The sequence below is a fragment of the Buteo buteo genome, chromosome 9, assembly GCF_964188355.1.
Source record: "Buteo buteo chromosome 9, bButBut1.hap1.1, whole genome shotgun sequence".
Taxonomy (NCBI): domain Eukaryota; kingdom Metazoa; phylum Chordata; class Aves; order Accipitriformes; family Accipitridae; genus Buteo; species Buteo buteo.
In genome coordinates this window covers 18,905,560-18,927,089 of record NC_134179.1, presented here as the reverse complement: position 1 = coordinate 18,927,089, position 21,530 = coordinate 18,905,560, and the positions used below count along the sequence as shown (strand labels likewise).

The following is a 21,530-nucleotide window of genomic DNA, read 5'->3' as shown; positions in this document are numbered from 1 at the left end:
TGAAACAACTGTTTTCAATCTACTAACGTAAAAATAAAAGGAGGTGGAGTAGATGAGAAGTTCTTCAGAAGGATTGAGAGCATGATCAAGTTTGATGAGGTGTTTCTGATTATCTCTATATTAGGAATTAACTGACATAAAACCAGTAGCGGAATTACCATCTGGTTTTTTTTAGCATCTTTTTTGTGTCCCTCTTCTTCTGGATGTCAATAGACCCTTCAAGGCAGCCTGCTATAGATAAAGTAGTTACGTTGTGATCACTTTTGTCCACTCCCAGCCAAAATCCCACAAATGGTGCCTTTCAATATAATTTTATAACAAGTCTTCGGAGAGCTAATGCCTTCATCACAGTATTTCTACAGCCAGACTTCGCTGCACAAGTTAAGTGTTCATAGGAATGAGAAGCAGACGGAAAACAATTACAGGGGCCTCTGACACCAGAGTCAGTTCTACTTTCTTAAAAGAGGGCTAAACATCGTGTTTTTAATGTCTCATGTATAGTTTGGCACTGCATAAAATGCTATAAAATAGGGCCCTTGAGACCATCCATTATCACATTTTGGTTAACATCACAGATTTTAAAAATCCCAGTTGCACCAAAGCCATGAAATAAAGCTTTCATCTGTAAAGATCTAGTTTCTCTTTGTTATTAAAATAAATGAAGCCATTAAACAAAATATATGCATATAATAGTCAAGTTCATCATTTTGTATCATCAAAATGATAAATTTGACTTTTTTTTTTTTAATTAGAGCAGTCATCTTAGAAAGGTTCGTGTATGGAACAAGATCAAATGTGCCTGGTTGCTCTTTCTTACTTTGTAACTTGTTAGTGGTGACATTTTTTTGGTCTTCAGCTACTTTCATTTAGGTCTTTCTAAAAGAAATGTGGAGTTCTGTTCAGAGAGGAGCAGGATACAGAGAGGGGGATTTTGAGCTTGGTATTGAAAAAATTAATTGACTATATGTTATTATCCTTGCGAATTATTAATAGCTATCACATCATAAATGTGCTGAAAGCAACATGCCATCTCAACGCTTTTGCTTCCAAATACATTGATTGTCTCTTTTATGGTAGTATCTGTGGAGGCATCCGCATGTGCATGGTGCTTGATGTATTCAGACCTTGAAGGAGACCAGGCAGGAAAGGATGGAGGGCATGCTCAGGCTGGGGATGAGGTGAGCACTGGCTTCTTGTAGCTGACTCTCTTTGGGTTTTTGAAGAGCCCCTTGCAAAAACCTCTGTCCTGGCCTCATCCATCCACCATCCTGGAGAAGACACCCACTGAGGATCTCACCTTACAATGATGAGGACATATCCTTTAGGCCCCCCAGGCTTTGGACGAGTTCGCTGAAGCTCATCACCGTATCTGAAGTTACACAGGGGCAGACAGGTTTGCCATTTCAGGGCTTGTTCCCCCCCAGCATTGGCCAACGCTGAGCCCCAGGAAGTGCCTCGCTCCATGAATATTCCTACTGAAATGCAAAGTTCAGGCCTGCCAGCCCTCTGTGAGGGAGGATAGTTTGGTCTTTAGAGGTTTCTGAAAGCCGGGCAAAATCAGTGGAGAGCTGCATTGACTTTGGGCAGGAAAAGGTTATTTTTTATGGGGGACCCTCTCGGTTGCCGAGAGGGAAGAGTAATATCCTGGAGACTGTCCAAGCCTTTTTAATGAGGTTTTTATAAGGACAGGGATCAATACGTAGTGAACTTGTGGGCAAATATGTGTTAATTTAGGGTTGAATCTGGAGATCTAGGGGAAAATCAAGATGTGCTTTTTCCCGGCTCTCAGGAGATCTAAATCACACCTTTTTTTGATGCACATCCTCATGCGTATAAATATCATCCTAGGAATGCATGTCTGTTTTATTCTTATATTCATTAGCCTTATCAGCCGGGTTTCTTTGCTAAGTAGGGTAAATAATTAATTAGAGCAATTGTTTTCTTCTGGAGACGTCTTAATTCATTTCTCAGAGTTAAATTTTAGCCCAGACTGGTCAGAAAGTCTGTATTTCTGCACAGGTTTGCACGCTGAAGCCAGTCAAAGGGATTTCACACACTAAATGGGTGTAGATAAATGAATTCTCTAGTCAGAAAGCAGAATTGCTTAGTTAAGTTTATCGAGTTAAAACTTGGCTTGGCTGTATTATTCATATATGCAATCTTACTGAACTTGGGCTATTTTAGCAGAAGGGAACTCATTAGAGCTAAGGAACGAAGGAGGTGATTTATGAGGGACTCTAGTTTTAAAGATAAAAATAAGGGAGAGTGAACTTACGGGGATGTAAAAGCTGGGATGGATAAAGCAAGAGCGCCTGAAATAGCTTGCTGGGTGTTGGGAAGTGAAGCTCAGCTCTAGCACAGGTAAATTGCATTTGAATTTCAACCTCAGATCTGTATGCACTCCTCTTTGGCAGATGTTGAATTGATAATGCCTGTGTGTTAAAGAATTCTGATTGTTTCTTTTGCCACCTTCGCAGCTTATGAAAATGCAAGTAGACCTGCCTAATGAATATTAATAAGAGTGATGGCTGGATAACATATAAGCCTGTGGCTCTTTGGAGCTCAGATGGGGTTAGTTGGAGGATTGTTGTGGCTGGGAATTTACATGCTTTTTAAGAATAAACTTCCTGAATGCTTTTTATGTTCGCCTTTAAAAGCTGATGTTTGTTAACAGTGGCATGCTCACGCGTGCATGTTTTTTTTTTTTCCCTTTCCCTCTCTAGATATATAGTGAGATTAATACTGCAGACGAGATGTCCGTGTTTTTTTAAAACAAGGCAATTTATTAGATGAGGAGAGAAGGAAGCCCCATCTCTTAAATTTACCTTCAGTCTAGGGTTAATTGTATCAATAGCAATGCTTATTTTATTTTCCTTGTTTATTTCTGCTTTTTCCCACACCCCATTCTCCCAGGCAGCTGCGGCAGTTGTTAGTGGGGCAGGGAAACAACACTGATGAATTCTGGATCTCCAAACGTCCTGCAAGGCTTTAGAGTACGTTTCATGCAGTTAGTTAATAGGGCAGCTTGTTAGGCCCATCGGCGTGGACGTCACACATGGCAGTATAATAGCAGGGAGACGGCGTTGTGGAGTGGCTGGAGGAAGGAAGGGCTCCGAGGACCCAGCTCTTCGACTGGAGCCACATGGGCAGGTGCTGCCACCTCGTCGGAGCTCCTGGTGATGCCAACACGGTGTCGGGGCTTGGTGGCGGTGTTGGCAACTTCCCTCCATTTCACCAGGGCTGTTCTCCAGCTCTGCTGGAGCAAGTCCTCTCTGGACTTTCGTGTTGCTGTGCAGGGTGGAGTTGTTTTGCAGAGTGGTGATTTGGGCATTTCCCAGTGCTTGCAAGTGATGCAGCGGTGAGAGGGGGTTTGTATATGTTCAAGGTCTAGAGATACTCTTGGAGGGTTTCATGAAAACTTGGTGAGGAGGATTTAATGAAGATTCAGTGATTAAGATGCCTCTACATCATCATTGCTGCCAAATACGTAATAAGACTTACTCTGCATTCACTTTACAAGTAAACTTTTTCTTTCTAACACTTCAAAACTTGAGGAAAGCCCCCAACTTTCAAAAGAGAAACGCTCATGTCAATGCAGCGCGTTTCCCCTTTTGCAAAAGGCCTTTTCTTTCCCTTCACTTGTCATGACAAAAAGGCTTAATTTTTTTTTTTTTTTTTTAGCCAATATAAGGAGAGAGAGAGAAGAGGGGGAGAGTCATTAAAATGCAGTCCTTTCAATTACGTCCTGTTATTTGTCATCTTTATTGCTTTTCTATAGTTTTCATTGCACCTTTAATAGTATGCCTGGTCAGAAAAGGTGAGCTGGAATGTGAACACACTTGGCTGCTGCCGCCGTCAGTGCCTACGAGCTGTGCTTGAATCCCCGTCCCTGTAGATTTTAATGTCCCCGCAGACTGCTGGCAGCCTGCTTCCAGCTGTGGCAGGCATGATGCAGTGAATTGCTTTTGAATGTTCTTTACTCAAATAGGCAGTAATTACAAGCTTAAAGAGGTTTAGTGGTCCAGTAAACTACATAATCACCCCTGAATTAGCCTGGGCTCATCAGTTGCAGTCCAGCAACCTCAAGACTGCTGTTTGTATGCAGGCTTTATCACGTAGCAACCTGAGCAGCAGGTGTGGAACAGCAAGAATCCCCCATAAACACAACTGTCTACTGGGGACAATGATCTCTAATGAGATGAGGCTACAGCATCACTGTAATTTAAGTGGGAAAATTAACGCCAGAGAATGCGCGCTACTTCCAAGAGTCTCTGCTTCTTTGGAGAATGGCAGTGTTTTGCTGGGTTGTTTTTTTTTTTTCTTTTCCCTTCTCTTTTTTTTTTTCCTCCCAGATCTTTAAATGCATCTTTTTTTTATGAAGAACACATTGTGTTTTTGCTTATAAGTTGAGTGGGCTTTATTCTTTTACAAGGATATGTTGTGAATATTTAATGGTGGACGGGGCATCTGTTCAAGGACTTTCCATGCCAACAAAGCGGCATTGCAAAATAGCTGCTTTATCTTTTCATTTCCTTCCTCGGTGGTGGTTTGGGTTTTTTTGTTGTTTTTTTTTCCAATAGAAAATGTTCAAATGTAAAACCCCCTCTCGTCTTGGCATTGAAGATTGGCACCTGGATGCAGTGGTTGCCTTGAACTCTCTTCACATGACTGCTTGGTCCCTCCATGAAAAAAGGTGGCCAAGCTCATGGCAGGAGGCTTCCCAGATTGTTTGGTGGCTGCTCCCAAGGGTGCTTTCACCCCAGGAAACCTGCCTAAAGCTCCTGCTCTGTCCCAAAGCCTGCAGTTGGTATTAGGGACTTGGCTGAATACACCAACCCTCCATCACCCTGGTCGCTCTGGTGTGTAGGGTAGGGGAGGTGGGTGTAGGGGAGCGGTTTTATCCCCCACTTACAGAGGGAGCTCCTGATGTACTGAAAGCGGCCTGAGAAAGAGAGCAAAAATCACCAGTAAAAGCTTTTGGCTTAGCTTTGTGGGATTACAATTGTCAGCGCTGGCATTTCCCACAGATTGCAGAGTTGTTTCCGAGCCCACCTGTTTAGAAAGTCATTTGAGGTAGATAAGGACAGTGACTTACTGCTGAAAAAAGGCTTCTGGTTAGGAGATCTTTACCTGAGCTAATCTGTCTTAGGCTGGCTCTAAAAACAACAGCAGCGCTTTTACAGAGTTATCAGGTAGTCGGGATTTCCTTTAGCGTGCCAGGGATAGGGATATTTTTTCCTCCTTCCCAAAAGCCGCTCACCTAGGACAGGCTGGGGTTCACCTTCTTGCCTTTCCACAGCTGCCTGATGAAGATGCCGGCTTAACTGAAAAGCCGGGTTTCAAGGATGTGAATTTTAGCTCTAACGCAGTTTGAAGTCGGATGATCCATTTCCTCGGTTCCTACAGTGTCGCTTTGATGTAATATTTCATTGTTTTTGGCCATGTGCTCTGCTGAAGAGGGTTTTGCTGATCTTTTGGATGCAATTTTTCTTTTAATTACCCTGTCCTTTGTTATTTTTAGGCTGTGGTAGAGCATAATAATAATAAAGAAAAACGGGGCAGAGGATTGGAAAGCTCATGGCCCATGTCACATTAGCACAAATAATCTTGACGCTAGAGCAAAAAATCACTTTGTAAGTGTATTAAGAGGAGTTAACGTGTGTGTGCAAGCACCGTGTGTTTCTTTCTGCGTGCACGTACATACAGGCACTAAAGGAATGTTTAACATGGGAAAAGCTCCACTCAGTTACCCGGGTATGGCGTGGGAGTGTCTGCACAGACTCAGCTTAAACTGAAAACTGGTAGGAGCCAGAGTAAGCTCCCAACACTGAGGTCTATCAGAGTGTCTCCAAAAGGAAATAGTAAAAGCACCATTACTTGGACTTGCTAAAGCTCAACTGGAAAAGGCAGTGGGTAAATAATATATGGTATGGAAGGAATAATATTGTAGCAGCCAGGGGATGGATTAGATGAGTTAAAAGGTTTTTCCATTTTCTGACTTCTGTAATATCCTGTGAAAGGGATGATCTGAACTTTTTTTCCTTAATGAGTGCTCGCATTATGAATAATTTGATGGGGCCACCAGAGAAGTATTGGCAGTGCATCCCAAGCCATACCATGTCTCTCCATCAGCCTTGGAAAGGATATTTATGTTAGTGAGTGCCAAAACTTGTTCACAGACAACTCTTGCAAGAAAATTATTTACAAAAGGGCAAATGGGAAAAAAAGAGAAGCACAGAGCATTTTTTTTTCCCCGGCATAACTTCTTCATTAAAAAGGGTTGCTGTTGCCAGTACCTCTTCCCCCTGCCATAAGCCCCCACAAATAAAACGTCTCTTCCACCCCCCTGCCTGCAAAACCAACCTAGCCCCTGTTTAATCAGGTTGCACTGTGAACACATGTTCAGATGTTAAAACTTCTGGGGTATTGGCTCTGTATTTTACACCCTGTGTTGGCCTTAGGATCCTGAGTCAGATTCTGCCTCCTTTCCACACCTTTTATTATTTGGCAGGGTTGCCAAAGCAGCCTGCAAAACCTTTTGTAAGGGCAGCGATGGGCAGTGTCTCCGAGCCCCATCTCATAGGAATGGGCTGAAGCAGAAGTTGGGTGGCAACGTACGGCCTCGCCGTAGTGATACAGGGATGCAGCATCTTGTCACATATTGTTGCATATTTTGATGCATTTTTAACTTTACAAGACTGAGCATGCCTGTTGATTTTGCGTTCATAGTTTGCAGTTCAGTAACTCTGGCAGCACTAGGATTTATTAACAGTAATGCTATGAAAAAAACCTTACTGCAGGGATATTAAACTATTATAATAAGTTGAGGAAATATTTTCTTTTGAAAGAGGAAAAGGCTCGCTTTGTCTGCAGCATGACCGTGTCATATGGACTGCGTTTTCTTGCTGCGCTGAAAAAGCAACAAGGAGTTTTAAATGCCAAAGCCAGCTCACACTTCAACAGCATTATCAGGCTGACTCACCGCTCTCAGCCAAGGAAAAGACTGTGCAAAGTTTGCACAGGCTTTTTTCCTCCCAGCCTCATAGATGCATTTCTAATAAAACAACTTCCTTCTCGGTGTTTAGTATTTCCTCCAATGTGCAAGCCAGTCCCATGGGATAAAGAGGATTGAGCCTGCAGCTTCCGAGTTGATTCCTGCCCCCCTGCCAGCAGGTCACCTCAACTTGGCAACTTTTTACAGCCTCGCCTGAATATAAAGCAGGTCACAGGGATGGTCTATAAACCGATCCACACAGCCTGCAAAATAGGCAAGGGGACTCAACACATTCTCTTTATCGCTCCCCCTAAATGCGGCGGTGGCCAATGTAGGAAGCAGGTTGCAATCTTGTGACTTTACAGATAGCGATCCAACCATTTTTTGGCTACTTTGCAGATGCAAGGAACCCCCGTTATTCTTTTGGAAGCAGCATGTGTGAGGGTCCAGGACTCGACCGCTATAAATTCAAGCTCTGTTCTTAGACTACACCATGCACCGCTTTTGTAATGCAAATGGCAGGCACAAAGTGTCCCTTTGATAATGTGCAGTCAGGAGACAAAAAAAAGCATTCACTGCAACAGTAAAACTAATTCATAAAGCTGAGAGACAATAGGAAAGCATTACGGATATTTAAAGAAAATAATAATTTCTCGTAGATCAACTTGATCAGTAATGTAAACAGTTCAAATGCAAACCAGGAGGAGGTAGGGGAAGGGGAAAGACCCAAACAGCTGCACCGCTGCCTTAGCTAACCCTGGACAAGCTTGGGTAAAGCAAAGATTTAGAGTTAGGCTTAAAACCGATACGCAGTTTGTCACTGGAGGGCTGAACCTTGGGTTTTATTCTTGTTACTTTGTTAGGTGTAGGCTGGGTTACTCTTCAGAAACAAGAAAATCACAGTGTTGAGGTTTTTTTATTTTGAGGTTAGAAAACAGTTAATAGCCATTCCTGAGGACATAAATTTTGGGGGGTTAGTTTCTCTCCATCACCTACCAGAGTTTAGCTCAAGGTCATCTTGCCTTGGTGCATTATGCTGAGCTCTGAAGGAGACAGAGGGCTGGAGGAAGGGGATAAAAGGACTTCCGAAATGGTTCTCCCGGCGTGGTTAGCCAAGCGACGGCGCTGCCATGATAAGGGCGACGTTGGACGGTTGCCACAACATCCTTATAATGTAACGTGCAACCTTTTGCCTGGGGATTGCTTCTGCCTCTGTACTGTGGTAGGGCTGGTTGGCAGTGTCGGTGTCGAGGCAGTTTGGTGCCACGAGGAATTAGTAATCTGGGGGTGAGAAGGGGTGGGTTTGCCTCCCATTATCTCAGCAGTAAACTCTGGGCAGGATTATTTTCATATTTCTCTGCCACCATTACGATGCGCTGCTACGGTGAGCAAGGCAGAGAGGGAGGGAGTGTTATTGGTACTGGGTTACAGATAAGATAAAGTCTATCGCTGTCCTGGCATCCAGCGTTTGCAGCCTGGGGTGGAAAATTTTAGGAAAGGAGTTCATTTGGACAGTGGGTATCATTAAGGGACAAACTTGGACACTTTCCATCTGTATCTACTGGAGACTTTACCCACCGGCTGTAGTCAAAGGTGGTTAAAAAAAAAAAGTCTTATTGTTTGTTTTGCTAAAAATTATCTCGGCTACATTAAAAGGGGGCTTTTATTAACACTGCTGCTCTCTAAATACCATTCATAAAACAGTGATGAGAGAATATGATGGAAAGTTGCATTTTTCTCTCTGTCACTTTCATTTCTTTGTTACTGCTAAAATGACTGCTCTGACTCATATTTTGCATAGTTATTTTTACCTTTTCCAATGTTCCTTAACTGTTCATATTACCCTGGGCAAATCCCCCAGGGATAATTTTCATTTGCATGCAGACTTTGATGGTGTTATTAAGCAATCACTTTCTGTACTAAGTCATTATTAAAAGTAACACCACAGAGCCTCAAAAACACATTAATGGTGCCAAACAATCTGCATTTCAGTGCTAGATTTATGGGAAGGGAAAAGCACTAGGTCTCATACCATTTGGTGGATGCTGCTCTGTAGTGCTGTAGCAGCAGCAGGCATGATCAGAAAATACCGGAGCCTGATTCAGAGTCCTTATCTGTTGTCAGCCTTATTCTTTTAAATGCGGGGGTTTTTTTTCAACCTGCCTGCTTCCTACATTTTTTCCCCCTTGGATTTGCCCTTTTCCTCTGGCCTTGGCAAGAAAGCCTGTCTGCAGTGTTCCAGTACACACAAGCTGAGCTGGTTCTGGGAAGGAGGGTCAGCCTTCCCATCTGTAATCGCTGTTTTATGGCTTTCACTCGAGGTGTTAATGCAGATCAAATGGAAAACACTCCAGCAAGAGTGTTACAGCTTCTCGCGCTGCCCTGCATACGGTCCCAATCGTTAATTCTGATTATAAGACCTAAAGGTAATTCTGTTTGCTCTCCTAATGCATTGCAGCTCTCCCGGTGGTCCAGCGTCTCTTTTCTCCAATTCCCATCTTGATCAATTGTTTGCAAATAATTAAGCTTTTAAGAGATAATGGTAGGAGCTAATGTACACAACAAAGTAAAGGTCTCAAGTCACTGTTTATTGAACAGTGGTACAATTTGCTTTGATATCCCAAAGTGATCCAGAGTGATAGGTGGACTTGCCAACTGGAGTCCATGCAGTGTTTTTAGACACACACTTCCATATATATTTTTATATGTATATATTTATATATTTCATAGACGCATAGAATATCTCAAGTTGGAAGGGACCCATAAGAATCATCAAGTCCAACTCCCTGCTCCTCACAGGACTACCTGAAACTAAACCATATGACTAAGATATATATATATCTTTTTATATATTTATATATATATATTTTGTACATATACATGCAAATATAATATACATATATACACAAATATATACACACATATCTCTGTGCATGTGTCTTTATCCCTTTAAACAACATTAGAAAGCTTTTGGAAGGCACCTGTCATTCTTGCACAGGTGAAATAAAGACAAACAGCAACAGTTTCTACTGAATTTCCTATTTCCTCATAAAATGGCAGTTCTCAGGGTTTCCCTGTTTCTCTGTTGCAGTGTGATGTCTGCCTTTGCCTGTAGCACAGGCCTTCCTAGCCCTGTGGGTGGGAATGCAACAAGGCTTTGAATGTTTTTATAGCAACCTAGCCTGTGGCATGCTGATTCTTTGTCAAGTCTTTTTTTTTTTTTTTTCAGCCTACAAAGGAACAATTCGTACGATCCACAGAAAGCTTATATAATAAGGATGCCCAGCACTTAAGATTATTTTAAACCACACCGAATCATAGTTAAAAAGGCTGCTGCATTGTGAACCTTTAGCTAAGAGGGATTAGCTACATGAAGTCCCAGGCTGTCATGTGATTATGGCAATTATAGATTTATCATGAAATTAAAAGTTTATGCTGTGCTAAGATATGGAAAAAAAAATATCAGATGACCTTAAACATACCACAATTTGAGGAATTTGGGATTTGGGACTTTTAAAGCAATTATTTTTACAGTGCCTGTATTATTCTGATGGCTAATTTTATCCAGTCTTGTCTATTTGGAAAAAAGTCCAGAACAATTGAAAATTGCTTAATGGTGACAAGAGTTCTCAATTCCAATAGCTAGAGGCTGTCTAGTAATTATTGCTTGCTGCATGAAATTAGACACAGTTTGTTCAATTACTTAAAATTAGATCACATGTAAGGTGGCAAAGGGAAATAAGAAAAGAAAAAGAATAATTTTGTCCTCGCTTGATAGCAAAGTAATGAAATAGTAAGTAAGCTGTAGAGATGAAAATGTTACAAATCATCACTGTAGGGTTTTTTTTTGAAGAGAAGCAAAATGTTATGTTCAGATAGATGGACATAAGTCAAGTATGACTGTTTTTTGTGGATGAATGTGTATATAAGGCAGATGATAAAATTCATGCTATATTTTTGCACGTGTAAAATGCAAATTACCCATAAAAAAGAAGTAAAATTGCCTTCCCTGTGTCTTCCACTTTGCCATTCTGGAGCTGTTTCATTGCCTGCAGAAAATATAGGGGGTAGTTTACAGCTGTGCAGGTTATCTGTGGGCTTACTGTCAAGAAAACAGTGTTTTTAAAAGAATGGGAACTTCCCTGCCATTTTTGTGTGAAAAAACCTGTATCTTTTGGAGCCAATGGCCATGGCAGTGGGCTTTGAAATGGACACACTGGGCAAAGGGAAGTTGCCAGAGTTACAACAAAAATTCCTGTTTAGTAAAGTGAAGTGATGCAGGCATGTAACATAGCCATTAGATGTCAGATTATGCTGTTTACAAGAATATATAAAATCTGCTAAATAGTTACAGTACCAATAAGATTGCAGAATTTTATGAGGTTTTAAATTCTTACGCTTTACAAGGTTTCAGTTTACATCTCATGTAATATTATGCCAAAGAATACATCCAAAGGATATGGGAATGTTTGGGGGGGGGGGGGGGGAAGAGATGTCTGTATAACAGCAAATACTTTGTGACAACCAGCTGCTATATGGGAAGTTGGGATAGGTCTAACCAGGTATATCAAATTATCTTTATTGAAATGTTATTAAGTACCTTGCAGCAGACCAGGTCTGAATCTGGTGTGTACTGAGACTTGGGTGTCCGGGTTAGGAGCTGGATCCGCGAAATATGTTTTTTCCTGGGAATTGTTGCATTTGCAATATTTGGCCATTTCCTTTAAGGACAGTAACATTTTTACATGGAGGGAAAGGACAGAAATGATATTTCTAATTTTCAAACTTGGATGTGGTTTTTGCTGTAGATTTATTAAGCAATCTGTATTCATGCAGAAGCAAATTTTCTGAGAAAGCAATCAAGTTCTCACAAGAAACTTAACTTAGGATTGAATTTTAACATTATCTTCAATTAAACCATTATTTATTTTCTGTCTCTTAGGATTAGTGCAGCACAGCTATGTTAATGTCAGGCAAAAATGTGCTGATCATTGACCCTGCATTGGCTTGTGTTCAAAACCCAGGCGTTTGTTTATGTCCAGGATGCTGTTCTTATTTGCAAATTATTTGGGGGCACGGACAAGATTTGTTTTCACTGTCTCAGAAAACATCATCGTGTTTTAATTTTACAGAGAAGTGCTTTATCACGTTCTTTATTGTTCTATGAAATACAGAAAAAAAAAAAGGTGATTTGACTCAAATCGGTCATTCGAGACAAGTGCGAAAACTTTCAGCTAATGCAACAAATATCCTTCTTGAGTATCAAGGTACTGCCAGTATCCTAAGCAGTTATTTCTCCACTTCACTAATCTTTATAATTGGCTTGTCTTTTACTGCCATTAATTAAGTGATGTAGTAGCCCATTAATAATTATAAAAGAGTGACACACCTCAGCATTTTCACCTTTTGATAATAGATGTCACGCTTCTGGGGTTTTTTTTGTTTGTTTTTTTTTTTAATTTAAAATAAAAAGTAGGCAAAAAAAGCATTGTTTTAAATGTATATATTTATTTTGGTGTCTTATAGCACCCTTACCCTTCAGAAGAACAGAAAAAGCAGTTGGCACAAGACACAGGGCTCACTATACTTCAAGTGAACAATTGGTAAGTAATTTTCCTTAGTGTTTCTATACGGCCGCTGGCAGCCTCCGGCTAACGCTTTGCATTTTTGAGGACACACCTTGCCCTTGTCTGCTGCCCCCCTGCCAACAGTTTATTGATGCAAAAGGGATATAACCAGGTGAGGTTTCAGTTATGGGAACTAGGAGGTTTGCTACCGCAGAAAACAAGCTCTATTTATTTTCCCATTGCTTCAGCAGATTTCAGTGTATTCGCATTTGAGTACCAGTCCTCCTTCTGGCTGAGAATGTGTCTTCTTCAACAGGAAGCCACATCCATTTTGAGAACTTTTGTCTTGGAAGAGGTTGAGATGTTGGTTGAAAAAAGTGGCAGTTGGCCCCATTTCTGCAGAGCTTATTGTTCTTTTGGGATGCTGTCATGCTTTTTAAAATGTTGTTAGTGAGGTTTTTCTTTTTGACTGACATCCTTCTATCTCTTTACCGGTTTGTTTTAAAGTCCAGTTTTTGAAAGCTTGAATAAACTTTGAGGACAATCTGGCTCTTTGCTGCTGAAGTATGGTGTGGAACAATTTTATTTATTTCTTCCAGCTCAGGGTTGCTGGAGTACCTGATCTGTTGTAGTAGTGATTTTTTTGAAAGAAATCGGGATCTGTGCTGTTTCTGCAGTGGATTTTGGGTTGCTAACTGTCTGGGACGTGATGGAGACAACCAGTGAAAATTACATGTGATTTAAGTATAAAAACACAACAGTGAACCCTTAAAAAAAAATTTTGATTTATTAGCCTTTGTTACTGCATCGAAATGCAGGTTTCTCCCACTATCCCAGAACAAGTGTCATATTTGAAGTGTGTTGCAATCTAATACCTTGTAAAACTAAGTGTATCTAATTAATTGTCCTAATATTTTTAGATTAGTGTTTATGATGGGAAACCTTATACTCTTTGAAGTAATACCCAGAAAATGGCCAAGGCAAACGGCGAGCCTGCTGGGGAAAAGGGAGGGAGGAATGCCAGTTTGCAGACAAAAGTTTTTTTTTTCCGTTCAATAAGTGTCAGAGATTAATATTACTGAAGCTCTGATTACATGGCCTAATCCATTTTAGTGAATAAATTTGGTCTTGATGTCCATTGCACCTACATTAACAAACCCTCCTCTCTTAGAGGGAGTAGGAGCCTATGGGAGAGATTTCAGATATATTAAACCCCATTACAGAAAATGTAATTTCTGTCAATATAATCCCATGTATTCTTCAATTTAGTACTTTAGAGATAACAAGCTACTTACAATATATTTGCCTTTGGAGGATTAATTTACAAAGTGCACTATCTGGGAGACGCAGGCAGGCTCACATAAGCATAGCTTGTAAGGGTTATCAATTTCTGTGACCCCGCAGCAGCTCTGGGAGATCAATTTTTTGAAGCCCTTTAAGACACTGAATAAAGGAAAATACCAAATACTTAGTGTACGTGAAGTATGCTTCCAAGATACTTAGTTTAAAATGGAGGAATAAAAGGCACTAAACATTAATTACATGTTATAAGGAAATGTAACCCACAGTATTTTGGCTCAGCCAGAAAAAAAGTGTTTGCTTCAGCTTTACATCCTCCAACCTTCATCCAGGCGATACCCTAATTTATATGGTTGTCCTTCAGTTTAACAATAGGCGCTTTGGCCAGTTGAGAACCTGTGTATGTTTGTCAGGGGTCTTATTTAATGATGGGTGGAGCAAGCGTGTGCTGCTTTGGAGTGGTCCAGGAGCGTAGGATTCAACATGGGCAGCTATGTCAGTTTAGGATGGGCCATCAAAGAAATTTTTCGAGATGATGAACATGGGATGCTTTGAACTAAAGCTGGTGGAATTTATCCCAAGTGACTTTCCAGGGTGTTTTTCAGTACCCATCTCGCCTCGGATTTGAGGAGTTTTTACTTTGGCTTTGTGTCAGATGTGTTTTTATAAGTTCCTTATGTGCAAAGGAAAAAAAAAAAGTAGGTCAAAATACATTATAACTGAAGTCTTCTGGATGTAGGGCAGGCTTCCTCTGCTTGAGCTAGTTTGGTAATTCTACCGTGGTGTTACAATTGTATAAAATATTGAGATAATTCCCCTTCCCTCCCCAGCCCCACAAAGATTTAACACTATAGAGACAGTCAGGGCTTTCTTAAATCACAGGTGGTGGGCATAGATGCCAAAATACGGTAATTTAGCCCCTGCTTTTTGCAATGGATCCTAAGGAACAAGGAGGCTGTGAGGCTGTGGCAGGGTGTGCAGGTTTGCACACACACACACACGCATCCTCAGGTAACATCCAGCCGTGGGATGACCAACAAGCTACTCATCCCCTCCCAAATCCTGGGGAGTATGGGGCAACCCTCTCCCAACCTTGTGCTGAATCCCTTTTCTTCTAAGGTGGTATGCAGGAGAAGAAACTCTTCTTGCCCAAATTGTTTGCTGCAGGGAAGAGTTAACATAGCGTTTCTGGCTAGCTTTGCCTTTCTTCACTGGGCTCATAAGTCATTCAGGCACGACTTGCAAAAAATTTTGCCTTCCTCCTTAGATTCTTCCAAACTTGTTAACACACATGTACATTTTTGTATTAATGATGAGTCATTGTAAATCACTGTTGCAGAGATTAAATAAAATGCTGAAGGGCAGGCTGGGTGCAGATCAGTCATAAATTATTGGCAGCAACACAGCATGTGGGAATACATGAAATGTGCATGAAAAACATAAACTCATGTCTGGTAGCATGGTCGTTAGCCCAGACTGGGAATGCTGGATTTTCTGGATGGAATTAGAAGTTTGCCACAGAGCAGTCAGTGAAGAGAGCATTTGTTTTCTGCAGATTGAAAGTATTTGAACAATTTTTTTTGTCATATTTTGAATGCCTTTACAGTATGTGCTAGCTGCATACTTCAGTTCTCTGCCGTAATGAAAAAAATGGTGCTTTTCACATATGGTCTGCCCGGTGTTCTGGCTCCCTGGGTTGATGCACACAACTCCTATTGATGGTGGAGGAGTCACAGGCGTGGGGTGATGATGTGAGACGTGCCAGAAAATGTATCCCTGGTAGGGCACATATCTTTAAAAATACCACAGTTTAAACTTGACCCTTTTCCTTGGGTTGTTTTATTTTTTTAAAGTTATGAAGTAATCCACGTGGAGGATTTTTCCCCCTTTTTTTTTTCCACACACAACAATTTTGCTTGCTAATCACCAGCATTGCCTTTTAGGACCATCTTTTTGCCACAGTCAGATGTTTCTGTTGTGGGAAGAGGGAGCCCTTACTCTGTTGCAAAAAAAAAAAAATCTATGACAGGTAGGAAGGTAGCAGAGTGCAAGATGTCGTTAGTCTAAGTGAACCCTTCAGGTCTCCATCTTGTTAGTCGTTTAACCCCACAGCAGTTTAGGGTTCGAAGCATAGTAATGTGAACTAGAAGGGGCACTTCTATGATCTTGACAGCATTGCATATAGGGACATGGAAGGGACCTGACCAAGTACAGGTTAATAAAGTGCTTTTCCCCGGTGATAAAAACTGTGATTGAAATATCCAGGAGGTGTGATCCAATCACTTCTTACCTCAGTTGAGAGCCAGCCAGCCTATATTGAACAATCTATACAGTTTTCTTGTTTACTACATCCCAGCTGAATCTCTTCCCGTTAAGAACTAATGGTAAATAATTACTGGTGGTACTCTATGGAGAAGAGAGAGCAATTCTCATCAACAGCTGCATTAGGTGTCAGATGCTTGTTTATGTTTTAGGAAAGTCTAGGTACACGCAGATAAATGTCTGTATATTTGTAGAATAATGTGCCTATATAACCTCGCTATATATGCATGTCTATATGTGACTATCTCTCTGAATAGTTGCGTACAACAGCATTAAAATGATCTTAAAAAAAAGATTAAGTTTGAAGATTCAAATCCTTAAAGCTCCAGCCTTTTATTAGGTGTTTCCATTCTGCTGTTTCCAAAATACCCTTGTGGTATCTAGGGCACAGACCAGACAATGATGGAGCAGCTAGTCAACATTTTATCTTACCCTCATTCTTCAGTGCTTTGTTTGTTGAGCTCTATTCAAACCGTGCTTAAAGATGGAATTAATAATTACTGCTGGGCTTTCCTATTGCACTTACTGCTGTGAGACTCAAGTCCTCCCCTGACCTCCGCTTGCCTGTATATGCATACAATGTGGTGGGTCTGCATGATATTTTTACAGTTCCCCTGCAAAGAGAGAGAATAGTGTTGTCCTGGTTCACAGGTGAAGAAGTGAGTCTCAGGGAGGTCCAGGTCTAGCAGAGCCACCAGTTTTGGGTTCATCTGGGACTGTGAGGGGACTCAAAATGACAGCAAGTTATCCACAATTAAGTCCAACGACCACCGAAACTCCAAGTTTCAGTGGAAACTCCACGTTTTGAGTGCCTTGGCATCTTACATTGCCAACATCCAGTGTTGGGTGTGGGGGAGAGATGCGAGAAATCGGTAACTGCTTGTGAAAAGTTTGGGTTTGATGATTTACTGGGTAGCTCCTGAGCAGTCCAAGGCAGCAGCAGAGCTGAATCCTCTTCTCCAGTGCAGTGTGCAGCTGCTTCAGCCAGGACTGCTTTGCTCTTCTTACCATTTGCTGCCTTATTCATTCAACTTTGACTAAGTTTATTTCCAGTAGAAACCAATTTTTCTACATTATAGTGCCGTGGCTTGTTCTTACAACGAACATAATCATCATTGGGGTGGTTGAGGCATTGGGCTCTATCAAAAACTGTACCGTGAGCTGGTAACTGAACTGTTTGCGTAAGTAGATTAAAGAATAGGGTGCAAGCAGCTCTAGTAGTACAGTTTCCTAACTCTTGAGTTCTTGATTTTATGACCTTGGCTTCTTTAAATGTCAATTTTGTGTATAATTTCCTAGGCTTAAAAAAAAAAACAACAACTCAAACCTGACCAAACACACTGGAAAAAACAATCAAATAATGTAAATTTCCCTAATCTCATTCTTGGAGACAGCTGAAGTTATTTTTGCTGAAACTTTATGAGGAAGAAATTTTAAAAAGTCTCCAAGACCAGCCTGAAGATGGGTGTGAAAAATCTAAGATGGGTTTGTGATAGGAAGACCAGACCACCTTACTGAATGTAGCACAGCCAGCTCAGGGCATAAACACCCAGAAATACTTCATTACTCTTTTAGCCCCATCACAACTCCCCTCTGGCAGGAAATTTTCTCCTGCCTCCGTTTCTTTGCTCGTGGGTAAGCATAGTGGTAGAGCCTTGCTGCAGTAGTTGTATGGGGCAGGGGACGAAGTGCTTTGCCATGGCACGGGCAGGCAGGGTGGCATGGTGGGGACAGGAGGATTTTGCACTTCTCATGGGGGATTGCTCCCCAGCACCCAGCGATGAATGGGGAGCACCACTGCGAGGGGTGTCCTTCCCATCTGCTCCCTGGTCATGCCTGGCCTGGCTTGCAGATGGCGGGGTTACAGATGGAGCAGATGGGGGGATGCAGACGGCACGGGTGGGGAGGATGCAGGTCGGGAGGTGCAGATGGGGGGCATGGGGGAAGATGCTGATGGGGCAGATGGGAGATGCAGATATGGGGATGCTGATGGGGTGGACGGGGGGATGCAGATGGGGACAGATGCAGATGGGGCAGATGCAGAAAGCCCCTGCCCACCCCTCCGCAGAGGTGCTGGGGAAGGATGGGCGGCTGCATGGCTGTCCACCCTGTCACCTTTTGGAAAACCGTCCCAAGCCCCTGTTCTCCTGCTGTGTTTTTTTTTATCATAGCATGCCTGCGGTTTGGTACATCTAAAGCACACCTCAAACAGCCCCAAATCCAAGTCATAATGTTGGCTGGTGATTCCCATGTGTTGAGCCCCACGTCAGCCCTTTGGAGGGGATGGAAAGGCTCCTTCATGGGGCCAGGCATCTAGCATAGACATCACCTTTGCTCACTTTGTTCGCTGAGGGTGATACTCACCCCAAGCAAAAGGCCAGCACATGACCAGTGCACCACTTTAGTCCCACTTAAGCACTATTTTTAGGGTGTAAGTGGGGGAGGAGGCCAGCAGGGAGGTAGCACAGCAAAAGCAAGTGCTGTTCCTGTACGCAGGGGTGGATTTTCACCCCCTCTGCCTACCAAATCGCAGGCTACAATAAATAGGCAAGATATTTGGTTTGCCACTTTGCACAGCACATTGCATGCAGGGATTTTTAGTCCTAGGCGAGTAAAATATCTGCTTGTTTTCAGATGTGTCTATTACTGCTTTTGTTGCAGTAAACAGATTAAACGAGAAAAGGTCAAGATGCAATTTGAATCTGTGTAAGAACATAACAAATACTTTTCTCAGTAATCAGATACAGTAAATACAAGTACTTATTTACTTGTAAATGTTAAAACATTCACAAATTATCCTCTCAACTTCAGCAATACAAACTTAACCATCAGATTTTGGATACTATTTACTTTTCTTCTCCATGTGATTCAAGAATCCGTATACAGATGTTATTTAAACACTGTTTTGTTAATGGGAATACATGTGAAAGCAGGAAAAAATAGAAATAAGAAAGAATATGTTTCAGGTTTAACGAATATGTATTGTTTGTTATTCCAGAGTAAAATAAGACAGTAGGTGTTTGCAACATGAAAATCTCCTCCCCCCCCCCTGCAAGCCCTCCCAAAACCCCAAGAAAACTATTAAAAAAGGATCTCTCTGGGTGAATTGTTATACCGTTTGAGCAATTCAGAATATGTGCAGTAAATTAGCTGTTCTAAAAGTACCATGTGCCGGTCTTCTCAAGCAGATTTTTACATTTATGTTTTCACTAAGTCTTAGCTAATTGTTATGCCTTTCACCTTGAATGCCAATTGTAATAATAATATTACATCTGTAGTCTATTTCTCTGTTCTTAAATTACAGCAATCAGGATACTCACTAGGTAAAATCCTGTATAGTTACTCATAAGAAAATATTGAAATCAGAAGAAAAAATGATTAGCTTGCATATTGCCTTAGACAGCCCTGGAGAGCTGCCAGGCAGCCAAGGTATTATTAGAAAAGCTGAGCAAATAGCTTACAGGGGGAAGAGCTGTGAATTTAGAGCTATCGGATACCGTCGTATCACCAAATTTTAGGCAGGTTTGTTTTTTTTTTTAGTTCAGTAAAGCCATTTAAAAATACAGCGTGGTGATTTAAATGTGTGGGGTTTGCTTTTGGCACACACGTTTGAGGAGTAGTGATACAGTTCTGGCACAAAACACAGGTGTTTTTCCAAAGGGGGCAGATGCTTGGAGGAGGCAGATAAAGAGGTTTTTTGGGGGGAAATGCTCCCCTCAGCCTCTGGGACTTCAGGTGGAGCAGAGGAAGGGCTTTCACCTTGGAGAGCTGATAGACCCTGGGTTTCTTGCTCAGTCCAGCCTTGGCAGTCTCCATGCACCCCAAACAGGGGGTCACCCTGTCCGGGAGCACCAGGGGAGGATATTTCCCCTAACCATTGCTCTGACAACCCCTGGATTCAGGCTGGGGAAAAGCAGCAGGGCAAACACCATTTATTTCAAGAGGAATGTGGAATCATTTTGCACAAACTAACAGACTAATTAGTGGCACCCTGAGCACTGAGCAAATAAAATAAGTGGTGTTATTTTATTCACACAGATGCTTTTTCGAGAGGGAGAAAGGTCGGTTCCCACTGCAGAGTGTTGCACGGTACAAACAGGGCTTACCTGCCAATAGTCTTGACTAACAAAAGATGCTCAGCACTTGAGAAGTTAATACGCAGCCAAAAAAAACCCCTGTTTTCCTTTGGGCCTTCCATCCTCTTCTGGGGTGGTTTGTACCTGACAAACTTTTTTTAGTTGGTGCATTAATATTCTGTAACGAATGCGCTGTCAGGTGTCAGGGAAATAAGATGAAACAGTGCCATGCAAACATTCGCCACTTACTCGTTTCTCCGCTCCTGCCCTAGGTTTGCTCTGCAGGATCGGGGTAGGGGTCAGAAGGCTTTGTTTGCTACTTTTTATTTAAAAAGACCCAGATTCAGGTGTGCACAGTTTGGCTTTAAAAAAAAAACATCCAGGACACTATTGTATTGTGGAAATGCTGCTTTGCAAGCAAGGGGAGGGCTCTGCACCGTCTTCTGTAAATACAGTTCTCAGGGCTTGGTTTCCTTTTAGTGAGAGAGATGCTTCTGTCTGGAAAAATACCCTCAATATATTAAATATATATATATATATAACCTCAATATATTAAAAAAAGAGAGAAGGGGGAGTAATGGTTTGTCATTGCTTTGCAAGTCAGGTTTTGGTCTGTTCTTGTCATAGCTATCTGAAGTGTGTTTACATATAGTTTGCCTTTCTGGTATTTTGTGCTTGCACAGACCTGATCTCCACCTATTTTGTGTCAACAGTTGCTGAGATTGGTGTAGAACGATTAACCGTTGCAAACTGAAACACCAACATGAGGAGAAAGGTGACCTCAGAGACCCTCTCTCACACTTACATCAGGCGCTCACTCCAGGCTGCACCTGCATAAAACAAACTGCGTGGTTAAAAAGTCAGCCTGAAATATTAAAAATGGGGCAAATGTTGCCTCCTTCTTGGCTAAAACAATTTTCTCTTCTCAAAAATGAAACACAGCCAGAGGCGCAGGGTGAGGACGTGCTTTTGAGGGCGTGTGTTTTGCCCTGCCTGCCCTGAAATGATTTCAGTGTAAATGATGTATGGCTGGCTTTACCAGCGTTAGCACTAACGAGGCTTCTGCCTTTTATTTTACTTTTAAAAAAGAAAAGAAAAGGCAGCAGATGCTGCTGAAAAATATTACTTCCGCAGTTCTTCAACGAAATCTAGGTCATGTAACAGTTTCATGGGGCTTTTTTTTTTCTTCCCTGCCCAGGCACTGTAGTCCTTGTGGCTTTTTTGGCTAATGATAAAGAACAATAACAGTTGCTCCTTTTTAATTCAGATTTA

The 21,530-nt window shown here is 41.7% G+C and overlaps 1 protein-coding gene across 4 annotated transcripts in view; it reads left to right on the top strand.

The window, feature by feature from the left end:
• MEIS1 (Meis homeobox 1) overlaps window positions 1–21,530 on the top strand; it is a 111,238-nt gene that overhangs the window by 74,629 nt on the left and 15,079 nt on the right. For all 4 annotated transcript variants that reach the window (XM_075035541.1, XM_075035542.1, XM_075035543.1 and 1 more), the window contains exon 9: window positions 12,521–12,597. In XM_075035541.1, the coding sequence (XP_074891642.1) occupies window positions 12,521–12,597 (77 nt within the window). The remainder of the gene's footprint in view (window positions 1–12,520; window positions 12,598–21,530) is intronic.